Here is an 18968-nt window from a genome sequence, read left to right as displayed (position 1 = left end):
AGCATAATTGTGCTAGCAAATTTTCTTCTAAACTCTGAATAATTCAGCAGCATTTCTGTCAGTACATACTGCATTGAAAGCAGCCGAGTTGGAATTTGGTTGTTGCAAGTAGGTTTTATCTTAGGTTGCACCTGGTGCAAGTAGGTTTTATCTTAGGTTGCACCTGGTGCAAGTAGGTTACAATCTTTTAAATCAAGCCTAGAAAACCCATATGTTAATAAGAGAAAGAAAGTATTTCTGTTGTCCCCCTGCTGTGATATTGCTGGAAAATTGCTCAGGGCAGTGTAAAACCATAGTCACTTATTCATATCTTAAAAACATAATCATATAGCAAGCTTTATTCAAATGCAGAGAAAATTTCAAAAAACGCTGGTTCAATTTTTCATCTTAAAAAAAAAACCACATTGCACAACACAAACATCATGGAAAAGCTTAGCAGACTGACTGACACACAAATATCATGATGACATTCCTGTGTAGGTGAATTTGGAAACAATCTATGTCTAGAACGCCTTAAGACTCATTCTCTCCACAAAACCAAAAGAAGCATGGTTGAGCAATGTGTACACAACAAGAGCAACTATCTATTCTAACTAGACAGAACGACATGTTACCTCGACGTAAGACTTGAGATGTAGGCCCCTGATCCCAGCCAGATGCCATGGTTTTTTCTACACAGACGAAAAAGAAACAAAAAATACAGTAAACAAACGCAAGCAGATACATACATGGTCAACAGATATCATTTCACACTTAACAAAGCATACTAGCAAGATGGAGGTTGTACACACGTCATGATGCAAAAAGCCAAGGTGCTAGCAAAGTTTTTGTAAACATATATTTCAAATGGTTTAAAATGAAATCATATTGTGATCCATTATAGAAACAGAATTTGTATTCTCTTTCATCTGAATACCCACATCATATATGAGATATTGTTTTTTCAAAAATTGAAAAAATTGTAAACATTTTAAGATATTGTCTTATGACCCCTTAAATAAGAGGGAATTTTTTTCTCTTTCTTACGAATATCCATTTAAAAAACAACTAATTCAAACTCTAAATTTTGAATTGTAAACCCGTAAGGTCTCCATAATGTAAGTATGTGTAGGAATTAAATGACTGACATCAACCATATAGCTGTAATCATGAGAAGTTTTAGCATATCTTTGGTGCTTCATCACATACAGCTTAAAATATGCTACAAGCATACATTATAACCAGCTTCATATAAAGATCTGACTAAACTCACAAAAACACCGGCGAGAAACAATTAGGTTTTATTACAGATAAAAAATTTTGAGCAAAATATATTAAAAACATGTTTATCTTCCTCCCCGCCAAACAATCAGCATGTTTTTATTTTATGATGAAGAAGTTCTTTATCATTGGATGCTCTGCATCAATGTCCTAACAATCACTCAACTGTAATCACTGATACCCAGAAAAGCTCATTGTAAAAAAATCTAAAAAATACTAAAAAAAGAAATGACTCACTATTTTCAAAATCTACTTATCCTAAAAAAGTTAGAATAGTTATATTTATTGAAATTTAATGCACAAAATGCCATGAATAGTTCAATTTAACAAAAAACAAAAAAATATTATTGACTCATGATTTTTTAAGCTATATGCATCATACCATATATGGAGATGGAGTGGAAAGTTCATCTAAAGAAACAAACTTACAATAATGTCACAATTTTGAAAAAGTTGAATTAAACCAAAATTATTCATTGATGCCTTTAGAAGATTCTGTGGAACATTATCAAACCAACTTTAACAAATTAGCACATATGCAAATATTTAATGTATGCATAGTTTTCTATACATGCATATGTAAAAGAGGTTCGCACACATTACATAATGCTTAATTTACATATATAACTGCTGCCTGAAAGTGTCAATTGAAACATTCACTGATAGATATGACACACTAAAACCAATGCCTAACCTAACCTAATCCAAAACAAAAAATTGCTGTTTTCAAGGTGCATTTGTCAAACAAAAAACAATAAATTCAGATAAAAGCATATGTTTGATTTACTAGATTATTATACATAATCCACAAAAATAAGATGAAAATATTGAAAAATTGATGATCCTTATGTTATGAGAAGTATATGCAAGACAGTACCTGTAATTAAAAAAAAGGCAAAAATACCATTTATAAAAACAAATAATTTTCTGGGTCATGCATTGGCCAAAGTGAGGTGAAGATAAAACAAACCATACTGTTTCTAATGGTCAATTTCCACAGAAAAATTAAAAAGAATGAATTGTTTTGTGAAATTAAACCAAAAGGATTGAAATTAAAATGAAAATGCATAGCAACAATGATACGAGTCAATGCGACATTGAACATCGAACATTGAAACATACAAATGCAATAAATCAACAAAACTGCACAAAGGACCCTCAATCCTAGTGTTGTGTTTTATTCATTTTAAGTAAGGGCGAACTGGATGGGTGACGTGTCATAGCAGTTGTTTATATGAAGCAATATTAGTTGTGGTATAGACAGTAGTAGCAGTAGCAGTAGCAGTAGTAGTACTAGCAATAGTAGTCGCAGCAGCAATAGTAGTAGTAGCAGCAGTAGCAGTAGTAGTAGCAGCAGTAGTAGTGACAGTAGTAGTAGTAGTAGTAGTAGTAGCAGTAGCAGCAGCAGCAGCAGTAGTAGTGACCACAGTAGTAGTAGTAGTAGTAGTAGTAGCAGCAGCAGCAGCAGTAGTGACAGTAGTAGTAGTAGTAGCAGTAGCAGTAGTAGCAGCAGTAGTGACAGTAGTAGTAGTAGTAGCAGCAGCAGCAGTAGCAGTAGCAGCAGCAGTAGTAGTAGCAGTAGCAGCAGTAGTAGTAGCAGTAGCAGCAGCAGTGTAGCAGCAGCAGTAGTACTAGTAGTAGTAGTAGCAGCAGCAGTAGTAGTAGCAGCAGCAGCAGCAGCAGCAGTAGTAGTAGTAGCAGCAGTAGCAGTAGTAGTAGCAGTAGTAGTAGCAGCAGTAGTAGTAGCAGTAGTAGTGACCACGGTAATAGTAGTAGTAGTAGTAGTAGTAGTAGTAGTAGTAGTAGTAGCAGTAGCAGCAGCAGCAGCAGTAGTAGTGACCACAGTAGTAGTAGTAGTAGTAGTGGTAGCAGCAGCAGCAATAGGAGTAGGAGTAGTAGCAGTAGCAGTAGTAGCAGCAGTAGTGACAGTAGTAGTAGTAGCAGCAGCAGCAGTAGTAGTAGTAGTAGCAGTAGTAGTAGCAGTAGTAGTAGCAGCAGTAGTAGTAGCAGTAGTAGTGACCACGGTAATAGTAGTAGTAGTAGTAGTAGTAGTAGTAGTAGTAGTAGTAGTAGCAGCAGCAGCAGCAGTAGTAGTGACCACAGTAGTAGTAGTAGTAGTAGTGGTAGCAGCAGCAGCAATAGGAGTAGGAGTAGTAGCAGTAGCAGTAGTAGCAGCAGTAGTGACAGTAGTAGTAGTAGCAGCAGCAGCAGTAGTAGTAGTAGTAGCAGCAGCAGTTGCAATAGTAGTAGTAGTAGCAGCAGCAGTAGTGACAGCAGTAGTAGTAACAGCAGCAGCAGCAGCAGCAGAAGTAGTAGTAGTAGTAGTAGCAGCGGTAGTAATAGCATAGTGGTGGTTACCAAGTAGTGGTAAAAGTAATCAGTAGCAGTAGTCGTAGTGGCAATAGAAGTAGTAGCAACAGTAGCAGTAGTAGTAGCAACAGTAGCAGTAGTCGTAGTGGCAATAGAAGTAGTAGCAACAGTAGCAGTAGTAGTAGCAACAGTAGCAGTAGTCGTAGTGGCAATAGAAGTAGTAGCAACAGTAGCAGTAGTAGTAGCAACAGTAGCAGTAGTCGTAGTGGCAATAGAAGTAGTAGCAACAGTAGCAGTAGTAGTAGCAACAGTAGCAGTAGCAGTGCCATGTTCCTAAAGGTAAATGCTCATGGAATTGGTCCCAGGTATGAATACCACAAGACAACAGCCTCTGTCTCACACAGCAGGAAGTCGTCAACGTTTACGGACATTCACATCTTTCATGGTGTGAGTAATGACAAAGAAGCTGATTTCCTTGGAGCTTAATGTCTGAATATTTCGGTAGAAACATGAAGGGAATGATTTTTGTCGGATGTCAGAGAAGTAGTTCAGTTAGATCACACGTCCAAGAAGCAGAGAGTAAATGTAATGTTTATGCTCAGAGACAGGAATCTGGAATCTGGGAACAGATGCTGGATTGGCATTTTAGAAGGTGCACACATCTGTAGAACAATACATAGAGATTCTTCTAGTAGTAGTAGTAGTAGTGGTGGTGGTGGTGTTTGTAGTAGTAGTAGTAGTAGTAGTAGTAGTAGTAGTAGTAGTAGTAGTAGTAGTAGTAGTAGTAGTAGTAGTAGTAGTAGTAGTAGTAGTAGTAGTAGTAGTAGTAGTAGTAGTCACTGTCCTCACTGGAGAAGTACTATCAGTAGTAGTAACCTCCATATAACTCACCGCAATTTACTTCTTGATAGTTATTTATACATAACTCAAGATATTCCTATATATAGTTATATACAACTCAGGAAGTCTGTAACAAAACACAGGATCGCCTTCACAACACAGGAATCAAGTCTAAATACAGGCACCTCTTTTGTCATTAAATCACAATAATTTAATAAAGCAATGCATCAATATATTACACATTTCTCACAATGATTAATACAACAGATTATCTAATGATAAAACACAAATTTATGTCATAATTAATGACCTCATGTTGTAAAAACATGCTTTCAATTTCCTTTTAATACAACAGATTATCTGATAATAAAACTCAAATTTATGTCATAATTAATGACCTCATGTTGTAAAAACATGCTTTCAGTTTCCTATTAATTCCCAGGGGAGTGGCCTCCAGTTAGGTGCATGATATCACTGGTACAACCAACTTGTTTACATCCGATTACAATGTTACATTCGTTTGTTTTATTTTTTCACTGCATCCCTAGTTTATCTTGGAGAATGTGTTATTTCTGGATCCCTGCTGTGAGCGATAGAAGACTTTTGGCTTCAGCTTCCCTTATAACATTTCTCATCTGTTTCTTTGACTGACAGCTCGGAAGTCTTGTATGTAGCAATGGGGCAGACACGAGTTATCTCCCCTGAAACCTGACCACAAACTGACATATCATCGAGTACCTTGCTTACTGAGGGGTACAGTCAGGTGGGTGAATTGTGTTTGTGGAGTAAAACATGCTGTACCATACAGAATGGGCTAATGCCTTATTGGTGAGACTGAAGGTATGGAAGAGACCTGTTGGTGGCAGAGAGCAAGAGAAAGAGCAAGAGAGAGAGACACAGAGAGAGACAGAGTGTATGCCTGTGTTTTGTCTGAGTGAGTGAGTAAGTGAGGTTTTATGCCACATCTAGCAATATTCCCATAACATGGCAGGGGACCCCCCAAAATAGGCATGACAGAGTTAGTGAGTGAGTTAGTGAGTGAGTGAGTGAGTGAACATGCGAGCATCCGTGTCTCCTTTGTGTGGGTCTATGCGTGTATACTATATTTCATTCCCCTCTCAACAAATGCCCAGATATATGACTGAAGCCACTATATAATCATGTTTGAACCAGACAGTCCAGTGATTGCCATCAATAACATTGATCTAACCACTGGGCTACAATCACACATCAACAAGTCCAAAAAATCCCATTCCAAAGCATTTTACAACAAGCATGGGGAGCTGAAAACCAAATTCAACCTTGGCGCCAAACCAGAAAGACACTACAATAAGGAGTAAGAGAGTTAATTTTACACCTTTAGCAGCATTCAAGCAAAAACACAGCAGAGGGACAACAAAAATGTGTTTCACACACTGTACCCATGTGGGGAAGAGAGCCAGACCTTCAACGTGACGAGAGAACGCTGTAACCACAAGGCTACTCCCCCAACCCTCTTTGACAACGATGCTCATGTTGTTGATCACTGGATTGTCTGGTCCAGACTCGATTATTTACAGACCGCCGCCATATAGCTGGAATACTACTGAGTGCGGCGAAAAACTAAACTCACTCACTCACTCACTCACTCACTCACTCACTCACTCACTCACTCACTCACTCACACGAATTGTATGAATATGAGTTAAACTAACAGAAGCTACACAGCCAACTGTTCATGTCATGTAAGATGTCATGAGGAGCCTGGCAAGTGTAAATTGTTACTGAGAGAGCACAATAGGAAACAGTTTACATTACACTGGACCACTTTTAAATGGCAATGAGTATTCATGGCCTTTGATCTTGGGAGCCATGCCAGTTTTCACTTGTCAGAGACATACACAAAGTATGGGACATAGGTTATGAATTGCCAGGCTTTCCTTTATTGTGGCAGCTATGGCGGAGAAGCAGGTTAGATAGCTGACTTTGTGTCCTGCCCATCAAGCACCTCAATCTGAGAGGGCGGGTTCAAAATCCTGAATCACAGAAGGTACCAGAATAGGCATTCTACTGAGAAAGTGCAGTCTCATAAGATATGTATCACATGTGTTAATCCATTTCTTGTTAAGCATCTAAGACAATATTCATGTGAGAATAGAACGGCATGGGATTATAACTATACTGGTGTACTGCACTCTGCTTTTCAAATTATATGTATTGCAGTATTTTTCTGAGAACTGGTAGATTGGGTGAAGAAAATAAATACAGTTTTTTCGACTGTCTACACAGACTTCCATTCACAACGAATGTTTTCCTTTATTATTCAATTAAATAAGGCATACTATAATATGATAAATTGAAAAAACAGGTAATAGAACCCCTGACAATACAACCTAATTAGGAGACAGCTGTCGTCGTAACGTGAACAAGCATGTTAAGGGACTTCTAATGTAGAAAATAGGATCGGCTTGCACAATTCAATTAGTGTCACTTACTGTCAAGCACTTAAGTTCCCATAGATACAATATATACTGCATCCAAGCAAGTACCTGAATCACAATATATTTGTATCCAAGGAAGTACCTGAATCACAATATATTTGTATCCAAGGAAGTACCTGAATCACAATATATTTGTATCCAAGGAAGTACCTGAATCACAATATATTTGTATCCAAGCAAGTACCTGAATCAAAATACATTTGTATCCAAGCAAGTACCTGAATCACAATATGTTTGTATCCAAGCAAGTACCTGAATCACAATATGTTTGTATCCAAGCAAGTACCTGAATCACAATATGTTTGTATCCAAGGAAGTACCTGAATCACAATATATTTGTATCCAAGGAAGTACCTGAATCACAATATATTTGTATCCAAGCAAGTACCTGAATCACAATATATTTGTATCCAAGGAAGTACCTGAATCACAATATATTTGTAACCAAGCAAGTACCTGAATCACAATATATTTGTATCCAAGCAAGTACCTGAATCACAATATATTTGTATCCAAGCAAGTACCTGAATCACAATATATTTGTATCCAAGGAAGTACCTGAATCACAATATATTTGTATCCAAGCAAGTACCTGAATCACAATATATTTGTATCCAAGCAAGTACCTGAATCAAAATATATTTGTAACCAAGCAAGTACCTGAATCAAAATATGTTGCAATCCAAGCAAGTACCTGAATCAAAATATACTGCAATCCAAGCAAGTACCTGAATCACAAATATGTTGCAATGCGAGACAGTACCTGAATCACAAATATATTGCAATGCGAGAGACTACCTGAATCACAAATATACTGCAATCCAAGCAAGTACCTGAATCACAAATATATTGCAATGCGAGAGAGTACCTGAATCACAAATATATTGTAAAGCGAGAGAGTACCTGAATCACAATATATTGTAATGCGATTTATTTGCCAATACACAGCCCTAGCTGAGAATGCAGAGTGTGTTCTTCAAGAAAATATTGTAAATCTAAGCTGGAGATACTTGTTTCTTGTTTCAAAAACACATAATTACTTTCTGACATTGGGTTCATTAAAGAATTAATCCATGCCTTTTCAGGACTCGATTCAGTGCTGCGTTATCAACCCAACATTACAAATGCAACCTATGTTATTAGTCTAACATGCGCCAGGTGTAACTTTTTTCAGTTAGTAAACAACTATAATCATAAATTAATGTTGTGTTTTGGTGGTAAACAAAACATCTAAATAATTCAGGTGCATATTTCTTTCATTATGTATTGCAAAACAAGAGTCATCAGAAGATGACATATCCCCCCGGCCCCCACATATTTGAAAGGACAAATCATCTGACAGTTACTTAATGATTTCTTAGATTAAGTTTGAATCGTTTCCATAGAAGTCATGAAAAATATAAATGCCATATATCTGTAAACAGCAAAAGGCACCACTTCAAGATCTGTCTCATATATCTGCCAAGATCTGTTGAAAGATATCAAATGGTTTTCCAGTTGTGCTCTGGAAACAAAGAACATCCCTCCATTTGAAGACTAAGTCAGAATTATTTCCATGGAAACCAAGAAAAATAGAAATACCAAAACATTAAAAATAGCAAAAGGCACCACTTTGTGGTCTGCTTCAAATATCTGCCAAGTTTTGCTGTAAGCTATTGAATAGTTTTTGAGTTGTGCTCCGGAAACAAAGCCCATCCCTCCATTTTGAGACTAAGTCTGAAACATTTCCATGGAAACAAAGAAAATAATAAATCACAAAAACCTGTAAAGAGCAAAAGGCACCACTTTGGGATCTGCCACACATATATCTAGCAAGTTTTGCTGAGAGATATTACAAAGTTTTTGAGATGTGCTCGAAACGAAACACACCTCTCACTTTTTGAGACAATATCAGAAACATTTCCAAGGAAACCGAGAAAATAATAAATCACAAAAACCTGTAAAGAGCAAAATCCACTTCAGGTTCTGATTGATATATCTACAAAGGTTTGCAGCAAAATATAGAATGGTTTTTGAGATGTGCTCCGGAAACGAAACACACCTCCCACTTTTGAGACTATGTCCGAAACGTTTCCTTGGAAACCGAGAAAATAATAAACCACAAAAACCTGTAAATAGCAAAAGGCACCACTTCAGGTTCTGACTGATATATCTACCAAGTTTTGCAGCAAAATATAGAATGGTTTCTGAGTTCTGCTCCGGAAACAAAGCCCCCCCATCATTAGACTAACACCAAAATGTTCCAAAAAATATAAATGCCAAAACTCTCTAAATAGCACAAGGCACAACTATAGGCTGAGACTACTATATCTATCAAGTTTGGTCTAAAAATATTAAACAGTTTCTGACTTATGATCCGGAAACAAAATTATTACGGACGGACAGACGGGCAAGGTGTCGACTCTATCCCCCGCATGACATGCCGGGGGGGATAAAAAACAGAGCAACTGGAATTTGGCTGGTGCAACTTGGTTTTTATCATTAATGTTGTGTTTTGGTGATAAATAAAACATCTAAATAATTCAGGGACATATTTCTTTCATTACGTATTGCAAAAACAGCAGAGCAACTGGAATTTGGCTGGTGCAACTAGGGTTTTTTCTAAGGTTGCACATGGTGCAAGTAGGCTCAAATCTCTTAAATCAAACCCTGCTTTTGCTGTTAGCTGTAGAATTTGTAGTTTACATGTCTGTAACATAATGTGTCTTTACATCAGATAAGAGGATGAGTGTGTGAGTTTGGTTTTACGCCACTTTTTTCTAGCAACATCTCTGCGGGAGACATCAGAAATCAAAACCCAGGGCTTCAGTGTGACAAGTGAACACCTTATATAACTATTCCATCGAGCTATATCACATATGGGTCCGATCTTGGGCATTTTATCACTTGATATATAAGCTGGCTTTTTATATCTGAATGTATGGTTGACAGTTCATATTCTATCCACGTATCTCCTGTTCAAGAAATGATACACCACTCAACAGAAGTAAAGAAAACAATTTATTTTAATATTGTTGTATCATGTGTTCTTATAGATCTTTTGGGTAGTTTAGAATTAAATCTATACAAAATATACAGATTCATTCTGTGACAAATGTCTATTTCATAAAATGTTGAATATACTTTGAGTGAGCAATTCGACAAGAAGAAACCACTCTTTGAGCCCCTTTGCTCTGTGTGATGCTATTTCACGAACATTTCCATGTCCTTATTTTGGAGCACATTGTCTCTTCGAGTCACAACCCCGGGGCCATAGCCCTGACAAAGCATTGCAATACTGTCATTAAAACCGCCACCAAAAATCAATACAGGAAAACTTTGCTGAACTGCCCGTCTTAATTCCAACATGGATTGCATTTCGGAAGAATCCACAGAGAAGGGGATGCCTTGTTAGAATTTCAAAGCCCTTAAGATCCACTTCTTCATTTTCTGTTCCAGAGGAATTCATTTTTTTAGGGGATGGACTGGTTTCCATGTGACTTATATAAATGAAAATGGACTCTTCTTGTATTGATTTCGACAATGTGTGTCATCCTTTTACCAAATCAGATTTTCGATTAGAATTCCGAAAGACAGGCATAAGACGTCCTTGTTGATCAATGTCATGAGGGAATAGCTCCGGAGGAGAATTTTTGAAACAAAGGAAGAAAAAAAATTACAAAATTTCTCAGTAATTGCTCTGTCCAGCCAAACAGAAATTTTTGCCAATTACATTTTCATTACAAAGAAACACTAGATGAATAATTGGGGTCAGGAAATGGTAATACGTCTCTTTTCACAATCATTTGTTCGTTCAGAATTCGTTGCAAGATATTTCTTTAGCCGTTTTGTGAAGAAACTGATATTTGCTTTGTGTTCAAAATGGACAATGGGTAGAAACCATTTCCCTGTCTAGAGTTGGACACAAAGTCCAACTATATCTAAACAACAAAAATGTTGAGCACCAAAACATGACATGAATAAGTTTGAATGATTGCAAATGATGACTTTAGTTATGATTTAATCACATTTAATTTAATTTAATTTCATGTGGAGATTGTTGTTTCAAACAGTATGTGAAGACTGTTGTTTCAAACAGTATGTGAAGACTGTTGTTTCAAGTACTATGTGGAGATTGTTGTTTCAAACAGTATGTGAAGATTGTTGTTTCAAGCACTATGTGGATATTGTTGTTTTAAGCACTATGTGAAGACTGTTGTTTCAAGCACTATGTGGAGATTGTTGTTTTAAGCACTATGTGGAGGTTGTTCTTTTAAGCACTATGTGAAGACTGCTGTTTCAAGCAGTATGTGGAGACTGTTGTTTCAAGCAGTATGTGAAGACCCTTGGTTTTAGCTATTATATGAAGACAGATACTTATCACCTGTATACAAAGATGACATTTGTAAATCATACAATCTGAAGAGGTATCACATTTACGTTAACCAAGATTTTTCAGGTGACTGCATTATCGCAAAAGGAAGTATTTTCCAGAAGCAACCTCACCACCTGCAGATTTAATAATGCTTCACAAGTAAATGCTCAATACCCTGTCGAATTTCAAATCCATCTCCGTACCCTCATTACCTTGAACATCTATCTCAATACCATGAACATCCATCTCCGTACCCTCATTACCTTGAACAACTATCTCACCAATACCATGAACATCCATCTCCGTACCCTCATTACCTTGAACAACTACCTCACCAATACCATGAACATCCATCTCCGTACCCTCATTACCTTGAACATCTATCTCACCAATACCATGAACATCCACCATGAACATCAGCACCATGATTACCTTGAACATCTATCTCAATACCACTATTACCCTGAACATCTATCTCAACACAATGATTACCTTGAACATCTATCTCAACACAATGATTACCTTGACCATCTATCTCAACACAATGATTACCTTGAACATCTATTTAAATACCATAGATACCCTGAACATCTATCTCAACACAATGATTACCTTGAACATCTATTTAAATACCATAGGTACCCTGAACATCTATCTCAACACAATGATTACCTTGAACATCTATCTCAACACAATGATTACCTTGAACATCTATTTAAATACCATAGGTACCCTGAACATCTATCTCAACACAATGATTACCTTGAACATCTATCTCAACACAATGATTACCTTGAACATCTATTTAAATACCATAGGTACCCTGAACATCTATCTCAACACAATGATTACCTTGAACATCTATTTAAATACCACAGGTACCCTGAACATCTATCTCAACACAATGATTACCTTGAACATCTATTTAAATACCATGAACATCTATCTCAATACTGTTATCACACAATTTAAGTACCCATATGACTAAGATGCCACAATTCACCCACACCTCAAACTGATTCAGTTTTCAGTATTGGATCGTTGATTCAATCAGTAGAAACATCAGACTTAATTTAACCCTCAGAGCTGGCTTGTTTAGTGTGAAATCCAATGTCTACTAACAACAATTCTCAATGACTTTTAGCCCAGTTTCATACAATCACGTTTCACCTTATTTCAGCAGCGGAAAGTGCTCCAGTTCGAGTCAAAATTAGGTTCTTGCTGTGGTATAGGTATTCAGATGTCAAACTGAAATAGTGATAATGGTAAAGAAAACTCCAAACTAATGTGTCAGTATCTATATTTGATAAATCAATAATTGGTACAGCCCTAATTTGGCATTTAGAAATGATACACATTACATACGATACAATCTTTGTACCTGCTCTATCATTATCCGTGTTCCTATTCTATGTCCCTGCTCAGTGAGTGAGTGAGTGAGTGCAGTTTTATGCTTCTTTTAGCAACATTCCAGCAATATCACCTCAAGGGACACCAGAAATGGGTTTCACACATTGTACCCACATGGAGAATCAGACCCAGGTCTTAAGTGTGGCGAACCAATGCTTTTACCGCTACTCTACATGTAGTACATGCCAGTGATGAATCCACAACTGGTGGAAACACAACTTACAGCATGTCCTGAAATTCTTTTTACATCACAGAGCTCCATATAGGATGAGTATTTACATAAAGTATACATTAAATAACCATAACGTGTAGAAACACATTTTCTAGTAATTCAAAAACCTACAAAAGCTAAAAATAAGCCTTTGAAATAAAATATTAGACGATCATAAAACAGATTAACCAAATTAAATTTGGGAACACATGTGTGGCAAACAAGTCTGAATATTTACTAAAACGTTATATCTAGGCAACAACGAAAAGTGTATCTAGAGCTCTGTTTAATACCAAATGCCAACTAACTTACTGTTTATGTACACCATATTAACACAGTTAATTGTGCAGATAAGAAAGATTTATCAACAAGAAAACAAAATCATCAAATGATTATTTTTAACTTAAAAACATGTCTATTATGAATTTATATTAAATACCCCTGAGTCGGTACGTAATTTGTTCAACTAACACTGTCAGTTCCTGAGATGATGCTAAGTAGCTTCTATTCTATTATGTACAGTGCTCTTTATCATGTTTGTCATTATTTTCTTTTTTCCTTCCGCAGAACATATTTCTGTTAAGTATGTAATTAGTTTTACAAACATAATCAGTTCACGACGTGGACCTTTGAAGCTTTCTTGAACTGTATACTGCTTTATATTCACCATCACATCTTTTATTATCCATTGTTTCTTATTAAGAAATGATGCCTGTTGAATAAGTACGTAATTAGTTTTACAAGCATCTTGAGATAGAACTTCTTACTGAAACTAAGTCATATGATTAGATCTGATGAGGATCCAAGAAAAATCAGATGGGAATGTGATGGAAATCCTATAAAATCCAAAGGAAATCTGATGGAAATCCCATGGAAATCAGATGGGAATGTGATGGAAATCCTATAAAATCCAATGGAAATCCCATGGAAATCCAAAGGAAATCCCATAAAAATTCAATGGAAATCCTATGAAAATCTGACGACAATCCTCTGAAATGACTGGAGTGTCAGTACATACCTGCTCGACTCTCACTGTCAGCTGGTTTGACTTGTATCGGCCTGTTCATCTGAAAACACAACACCAAATATTCACAAATATTGAAAACGAAAACTTTCTAAATATATTTTGACAAACTGGTATCATCACCTTCTGATGACGATTCCCAGATACATACCCACACATATTGTGAGGCAGACAGTATGTTCCTCCGAAGGGGGTTCTTTTCAATATCTGTCTGTTACAGGGATTTACCTTCAGTCCTGCATTTGAAGGTGCCTGGGACACATGCTCATTATTTTCAGGGGTCCTGGACAACAAAATGGGGCTCCCAGACAATATCACTAATACTGTTATTGTATTGTGTGTCATGATCAACACATTAATTGTTACATTGATAAATTTCGCTGCATCAACAGTGAATTTTTATGTGTATAGGACACAGGAACTTGTGCATCCTGTAAATCCCTGCAGTTACTTGTACTTCCTTCAACAAAATTCCATCTTTCTTTCAATGACAGGTATAACAGTATTTCATGAAAATATAGTATTGAATGGACTTCTTTCTTTTTCTTTTGTTAGTGTGATGTTTCCATACAGATTTGAAATGTTACACTTACGAAACAATTAAAAGACGTTATTCATAAAGTTTGTTCAACAGAGGGAGGATCATACTTGTAATGTTCTTGTTTGGGTGGGGGAAGGTTTTTTTGTGAAAATGTAAAGGATCCTGTTACTTATACTTATACTATTTTCTTCACCCAAATTGAATCTTAACCACCACAGCAGCTTAATTTAATGACAGGTCCCTGAGAAAAAAATATTGCATGGTATTTCCCCAAAATAGCTTCAATGAATTCTTAAACTAGTTACCTTAATATAAGACGTTACAGGTCTTTGAAGGAATGTCAAAATGTCTCACGAAAGGGGTGTGTTGATTGATGTCTTTATTATAACAAAAAATATTTCGGGAAATATGGTTATTTGTTTATGAGGTGAATGAATACTAGGATACAGAGAGCCAGTTTTATGTTATTAAAACATACACACACAAACAGCCACTCGTGTCTGCCCTCAAACAGACACACAAAATACAGACACAGACATGCACTCATCACATGCACACACACACAAGATATATACTCATGCATGCATGCAAGGACACAAACACGTGCACACACACACAAACAGACACCGGTTTCTGCACTCAGACAGACACACACCATACAGACAGACATGCACTCATCGCATGCACGCACACATACAAGATATACATGCACGCAATGACATACATACATGCACACACACATGCACGCACGCACACACAGACACACACATACTCACACAAATGCAAACACACATAATACACCCCCATTAACATGCATCACACAAGAGAACATCAAACACGCTCATACACTTAAGACATAACACACACAAGATACACACATACGCATCACACGATTCACACACTCAAATCGATCACCCATAATGTTTCCTACAATTCATTCAAATATAATTAAGCTAAACACATCACAACGAACTGATTCCTTTTGTTCCAACAAACATGGGAAACAAAGGGCAGACACTGTGTCACCAATATGGTATCACTGCTGTCTTTCAATGACTGAATATCAACACACCACGCTATTGAGCCCCATTCCAAGAATAAAGGTTTTTAGCTTCATACATGACCTTTTCATGACAGAAAATATCCATTTTAGGCTAGACCAATTCTATGTCTTGTGAGTTTACATTTTTAGCCAATAAATACTCACAAAATTTTATTTTTTGAGGAGGGAAATTAATTCTTATTTTGTTTCTCATTCTTGGAAAAATATGACAGGTGGATCTGTAAAACAAGAAATAAAATTGGCCTGGCCTTACCTTGTTTTTCTTGCTTTTTTTGTTTTATTTCGCTACTACGTACTAAGTTTTTCTTGATACTGATTGACCATTTAACTTTGGTGCCATTGATTTCGAAACCCAGGCACCCCACTGTGATATGTGGTAACCAGCATGACATTACTTCTGCCTTTTGATGACAGAACATGAACACTAGGGCAGCAACGAATACGCTGTGTGGCGAATACGATATGTATCACAAATATTGGGTAATGAATACGAGTAATTATTCATGAATACAATATTCTGGGTAAGTGATTGATGCACTAGGAGGAACGCCCATGTTAACAGAGTTAAGTTGTCCTAACAATGACCATTTATCTCATGCCACTCAAATTTGGTATAAGTCGACAGTACCATGTGCAGCCTGGACAAATTGACATGACTTGTGCTGCCGCAGGGCCCTTCTTGCATATCTAACTTTGGAAAAGAGATCAGGGTTCAAGTAAACCACACTCCCTCAAAAAAATCATAAATATTCATTAATATTCAGTTCTGGTGACCACGAATAACAAACTGAATTCATAAAGGGCTACAGTTCGATTCACAGAATATGCGAATGAATCGTAACAGCCTCAATCAAGACACATGACACTCCTGACCCTCATTCCAAATTCAACTTCAAACAGGGCATTTTAATGTCAGAAAACATCCATTTTACCACGTTTTTCTTCTTATTTTTTGTTTTATTTCACTACTACATGTTATGTTTTTCTTGATAATGAGTGACCACCTTATTTTGGTGCCATGGATTCTGAAACTCTAGCCCCACTACCCCCTCCCCCTCCCTCCAATTAGGACCCTCCCAACCCTCAACAGACACACTGCCTGAAAATAATACAGTCCATTCCTTTGACACAAATGTCAATGCCACAATATACAATCTTGGCATCTTATTCAAGTATAACTCGACTTTGTGTCCGTTTCTATAGCAACCAACACCACTGAAATAGCCAAAGGGCAGGGATATCTATTTTCATACATGTTGAGTAATGCTGTCAAATAATTAAATAGACAGGGATTTAATCAGATAAAAGCTGGCCACATACAGCATCTTGGCATCCAAACACTTGCATCTGGCTTCCTCTTGCAATGACACCTGACAAGATGGAGGCACAGTATCCTCTAAATAAACATACCCGCATTCTTCAGAGATTGTTTATAACCAAATTTATAGCTATCATTCCTTGTGAATTCTTAATCAAGAAAATAAACGAAAAGTATTTGTTTAGTGTGATAAAATGGAGACAATCTAAACAACGACTTATGTCTAGTTGAAAATTCCTGTCAAATATCAAAATAGGTTTAATCTAAGTTTTTGATTTGAATTCCTTGCAAAATAACTACCTTTTTTACAAGATATTTTACTCCAATCTTCAAGTGTAATAAATCATGAATTAAAACCACATTAGAAAATAAACCATCGTTTTAGAAAATCACAAGCTAAAAAAGTCAGGTAAGAAACAAAAATATGTTGTTGAATCTCTTTCAAGATATGCTCAGTACTATAAATATTTGTGCTATCTTTCATCTTCCAAACACTGTGAAATATTTTGAAGCTTTGATCACAAGCACAATAACAATAAATATTTAACTCAGTGTATTAATAATTGTTAGATCTCTTTGAAAACAAACCACAATATATTTGACTCCAAAATATTCTGAAAAAAAGTATTCAGAGTACATTATTTTGAAACAGGAACCAAATTGAAAAGAATCATGTTCTGTCATTGATGTATCCAGCCAACCCATGATGCCATGCAAATTGGATTTCCCTAATAACTTATATGAATCACAAGACGTGGGTGATATTAAACCTGAGATACAGTATGTAATGGTAGAAGCTAGAAACACGACAATGAACAAACACGCTCATTACTTTCATGAAGCTTTTACTACAAAAGATGCTGGTGATGTTCCTGAAAAATCAATACTGAACAATAACGACTACAGGTGAAGCTGGAATCTCAGGTAAATCTGTCTCCATCGTTAATAGCAGCCATCAGCTGATGACTAATCGAAATTAACGAGCACTGAAATAGACACGTGATATTGACATTCTGCTCGGGTTTTGGTTGTGTCATTGATAGGATGGAAGATGGTGGTATTTGGTTCTCTTTGATGACGAGGGTTAAAGAACGATGTATACTGTCTTTTACGTCTTATTCCAATGTAATATTGTAATAGGACATTGGATTGGACCAAAAAATTGTTTTGCGATCTACTATGACTGCAATACATGTATCAGTAGCATGATATGCATTGAGATATATTAATAGCTGAAGTGATTGACAGTAATTGGCACTGGTTGTTCATACAGTTCTGGCTAGCTATTCTCGGAACGTTCTTACGAACCTACGAACTTCTTAAATCCACTCTTAACACATTGGTTACGATCAAAGTTAAGAATTCGCAGGTCTACGAACATTTCAAGAATGAGGTCCCTGGTTCTTAAATACTAAAGTAAATACTCTGAACACCGTGTTCACAAAACTCTTGTAAACAGAAGATCTCGTAACTTTTCTAGTAGCGTTTGTACCTCCTGTACTGTTACAGAGGATGTACAGATGCTGCGAGAAAAGTTACAAGATTTTAGGCTTACGAGAGTTTCACTTGCATTCATACCTCCTGGGTCCCGTTTCACAAAACTCTTGTAAGCCTAAGATCTCGTAACTTTTCTCGTAGCATCTACCTGGTATATTGTAAGACAGGAGCTGCAAATGCTACAAGAAAAGTTACGAGATCTTAGGTTTATGAGAGTTTCGTGAAACGGGACCCTGTACTGTAACACAGGGGGGTACAAATGATGCTAGTAGGTTTTTGAAATGGGTCCCTTGTTAGCAGCCGCCAGTTTACTATCTTGTACAAGAGAGCAGATCAGTAAAATCATGGACACTGAAATTCCAATCCAAGTAAACTGAGGATCACTAATGCTCGTCACACTCCCTAACAAACACGAATGGAAGGTCGCGACATGTCAACCAAGTCATCGAGTCTAAGCATCCAATTCTGTCTGTCCCCTCTTGTGACCACCACAGGTTGCAGAAGACCAGTTCTAACTCTGATCTCCAGTGGTCCACCAAAAAACTGCAGTTAAGTTAGAGAGGGGCACAACCAAAAATGTGTGTAAGGGAAGGATGTTTCTAGACATACGCCGCCAACACTCCAAGACAGGAAACAGTACTACATTTTTCTGAGCCATAA

General features: G+C 36.8%; 1 protein-coding gene across 13 annotated transcripts in view; it reads right to left on the bottom strand.

Moving 5' to 3' along the window:
* Window positions 1-18968, bottom strand: part of LOC137259209 (CUGBP Elav-like family member 3-A) — a 255714-nt gene that overhangs the window by 106829 nt on the left and 129917 nt on the right. For 9 of the 13 annotated variants that reach the window (XR_010954699.1, XR_010954700.1, XM_067796809.1 and 6 more), the window contains exons 3-4: window positions 13884-13932; window positions 615-671 (exon numbers count right to left, since the gene is read on the bottom strand). Coding sequence is in view for 11 of the 13 variants with exons in the window: in XM_067796809.1 (XP_067652910.1) it covers window positions 615-671; window positions 13884-13932 (106 nt within the window). In the remaining 2 variants the exon portion in view is untranslated. The remainder of the gene's footprint in view (window positions 1-614; window positions 672-13883; window positions 13933-18968) is intronic. The other 4 variants (XM_067796816.1, XM_067796817.1, XM_067796819.1 and 1 more) reach the window with 1 other exon arrangement.

Source organism: Haliotis asinina, chromosome 13 (assembly GCF_037392515.1).
Source record: "Haliotis asinina isolate JCU_RB_2024 chromosome 13, JCU_Hal_asi_v2, whole genome shotgun sequence".
NCBI lineage: Eukaryota > Metazoa > Mollusca > Gastropoda > Lepetellida > Haliotidae > Haliotis > Haliotis asinina.
Note: the sequence above shows the minus strand (reverse complement) of the source record. Positions and strands in the feature narration are given on the sequence as shown.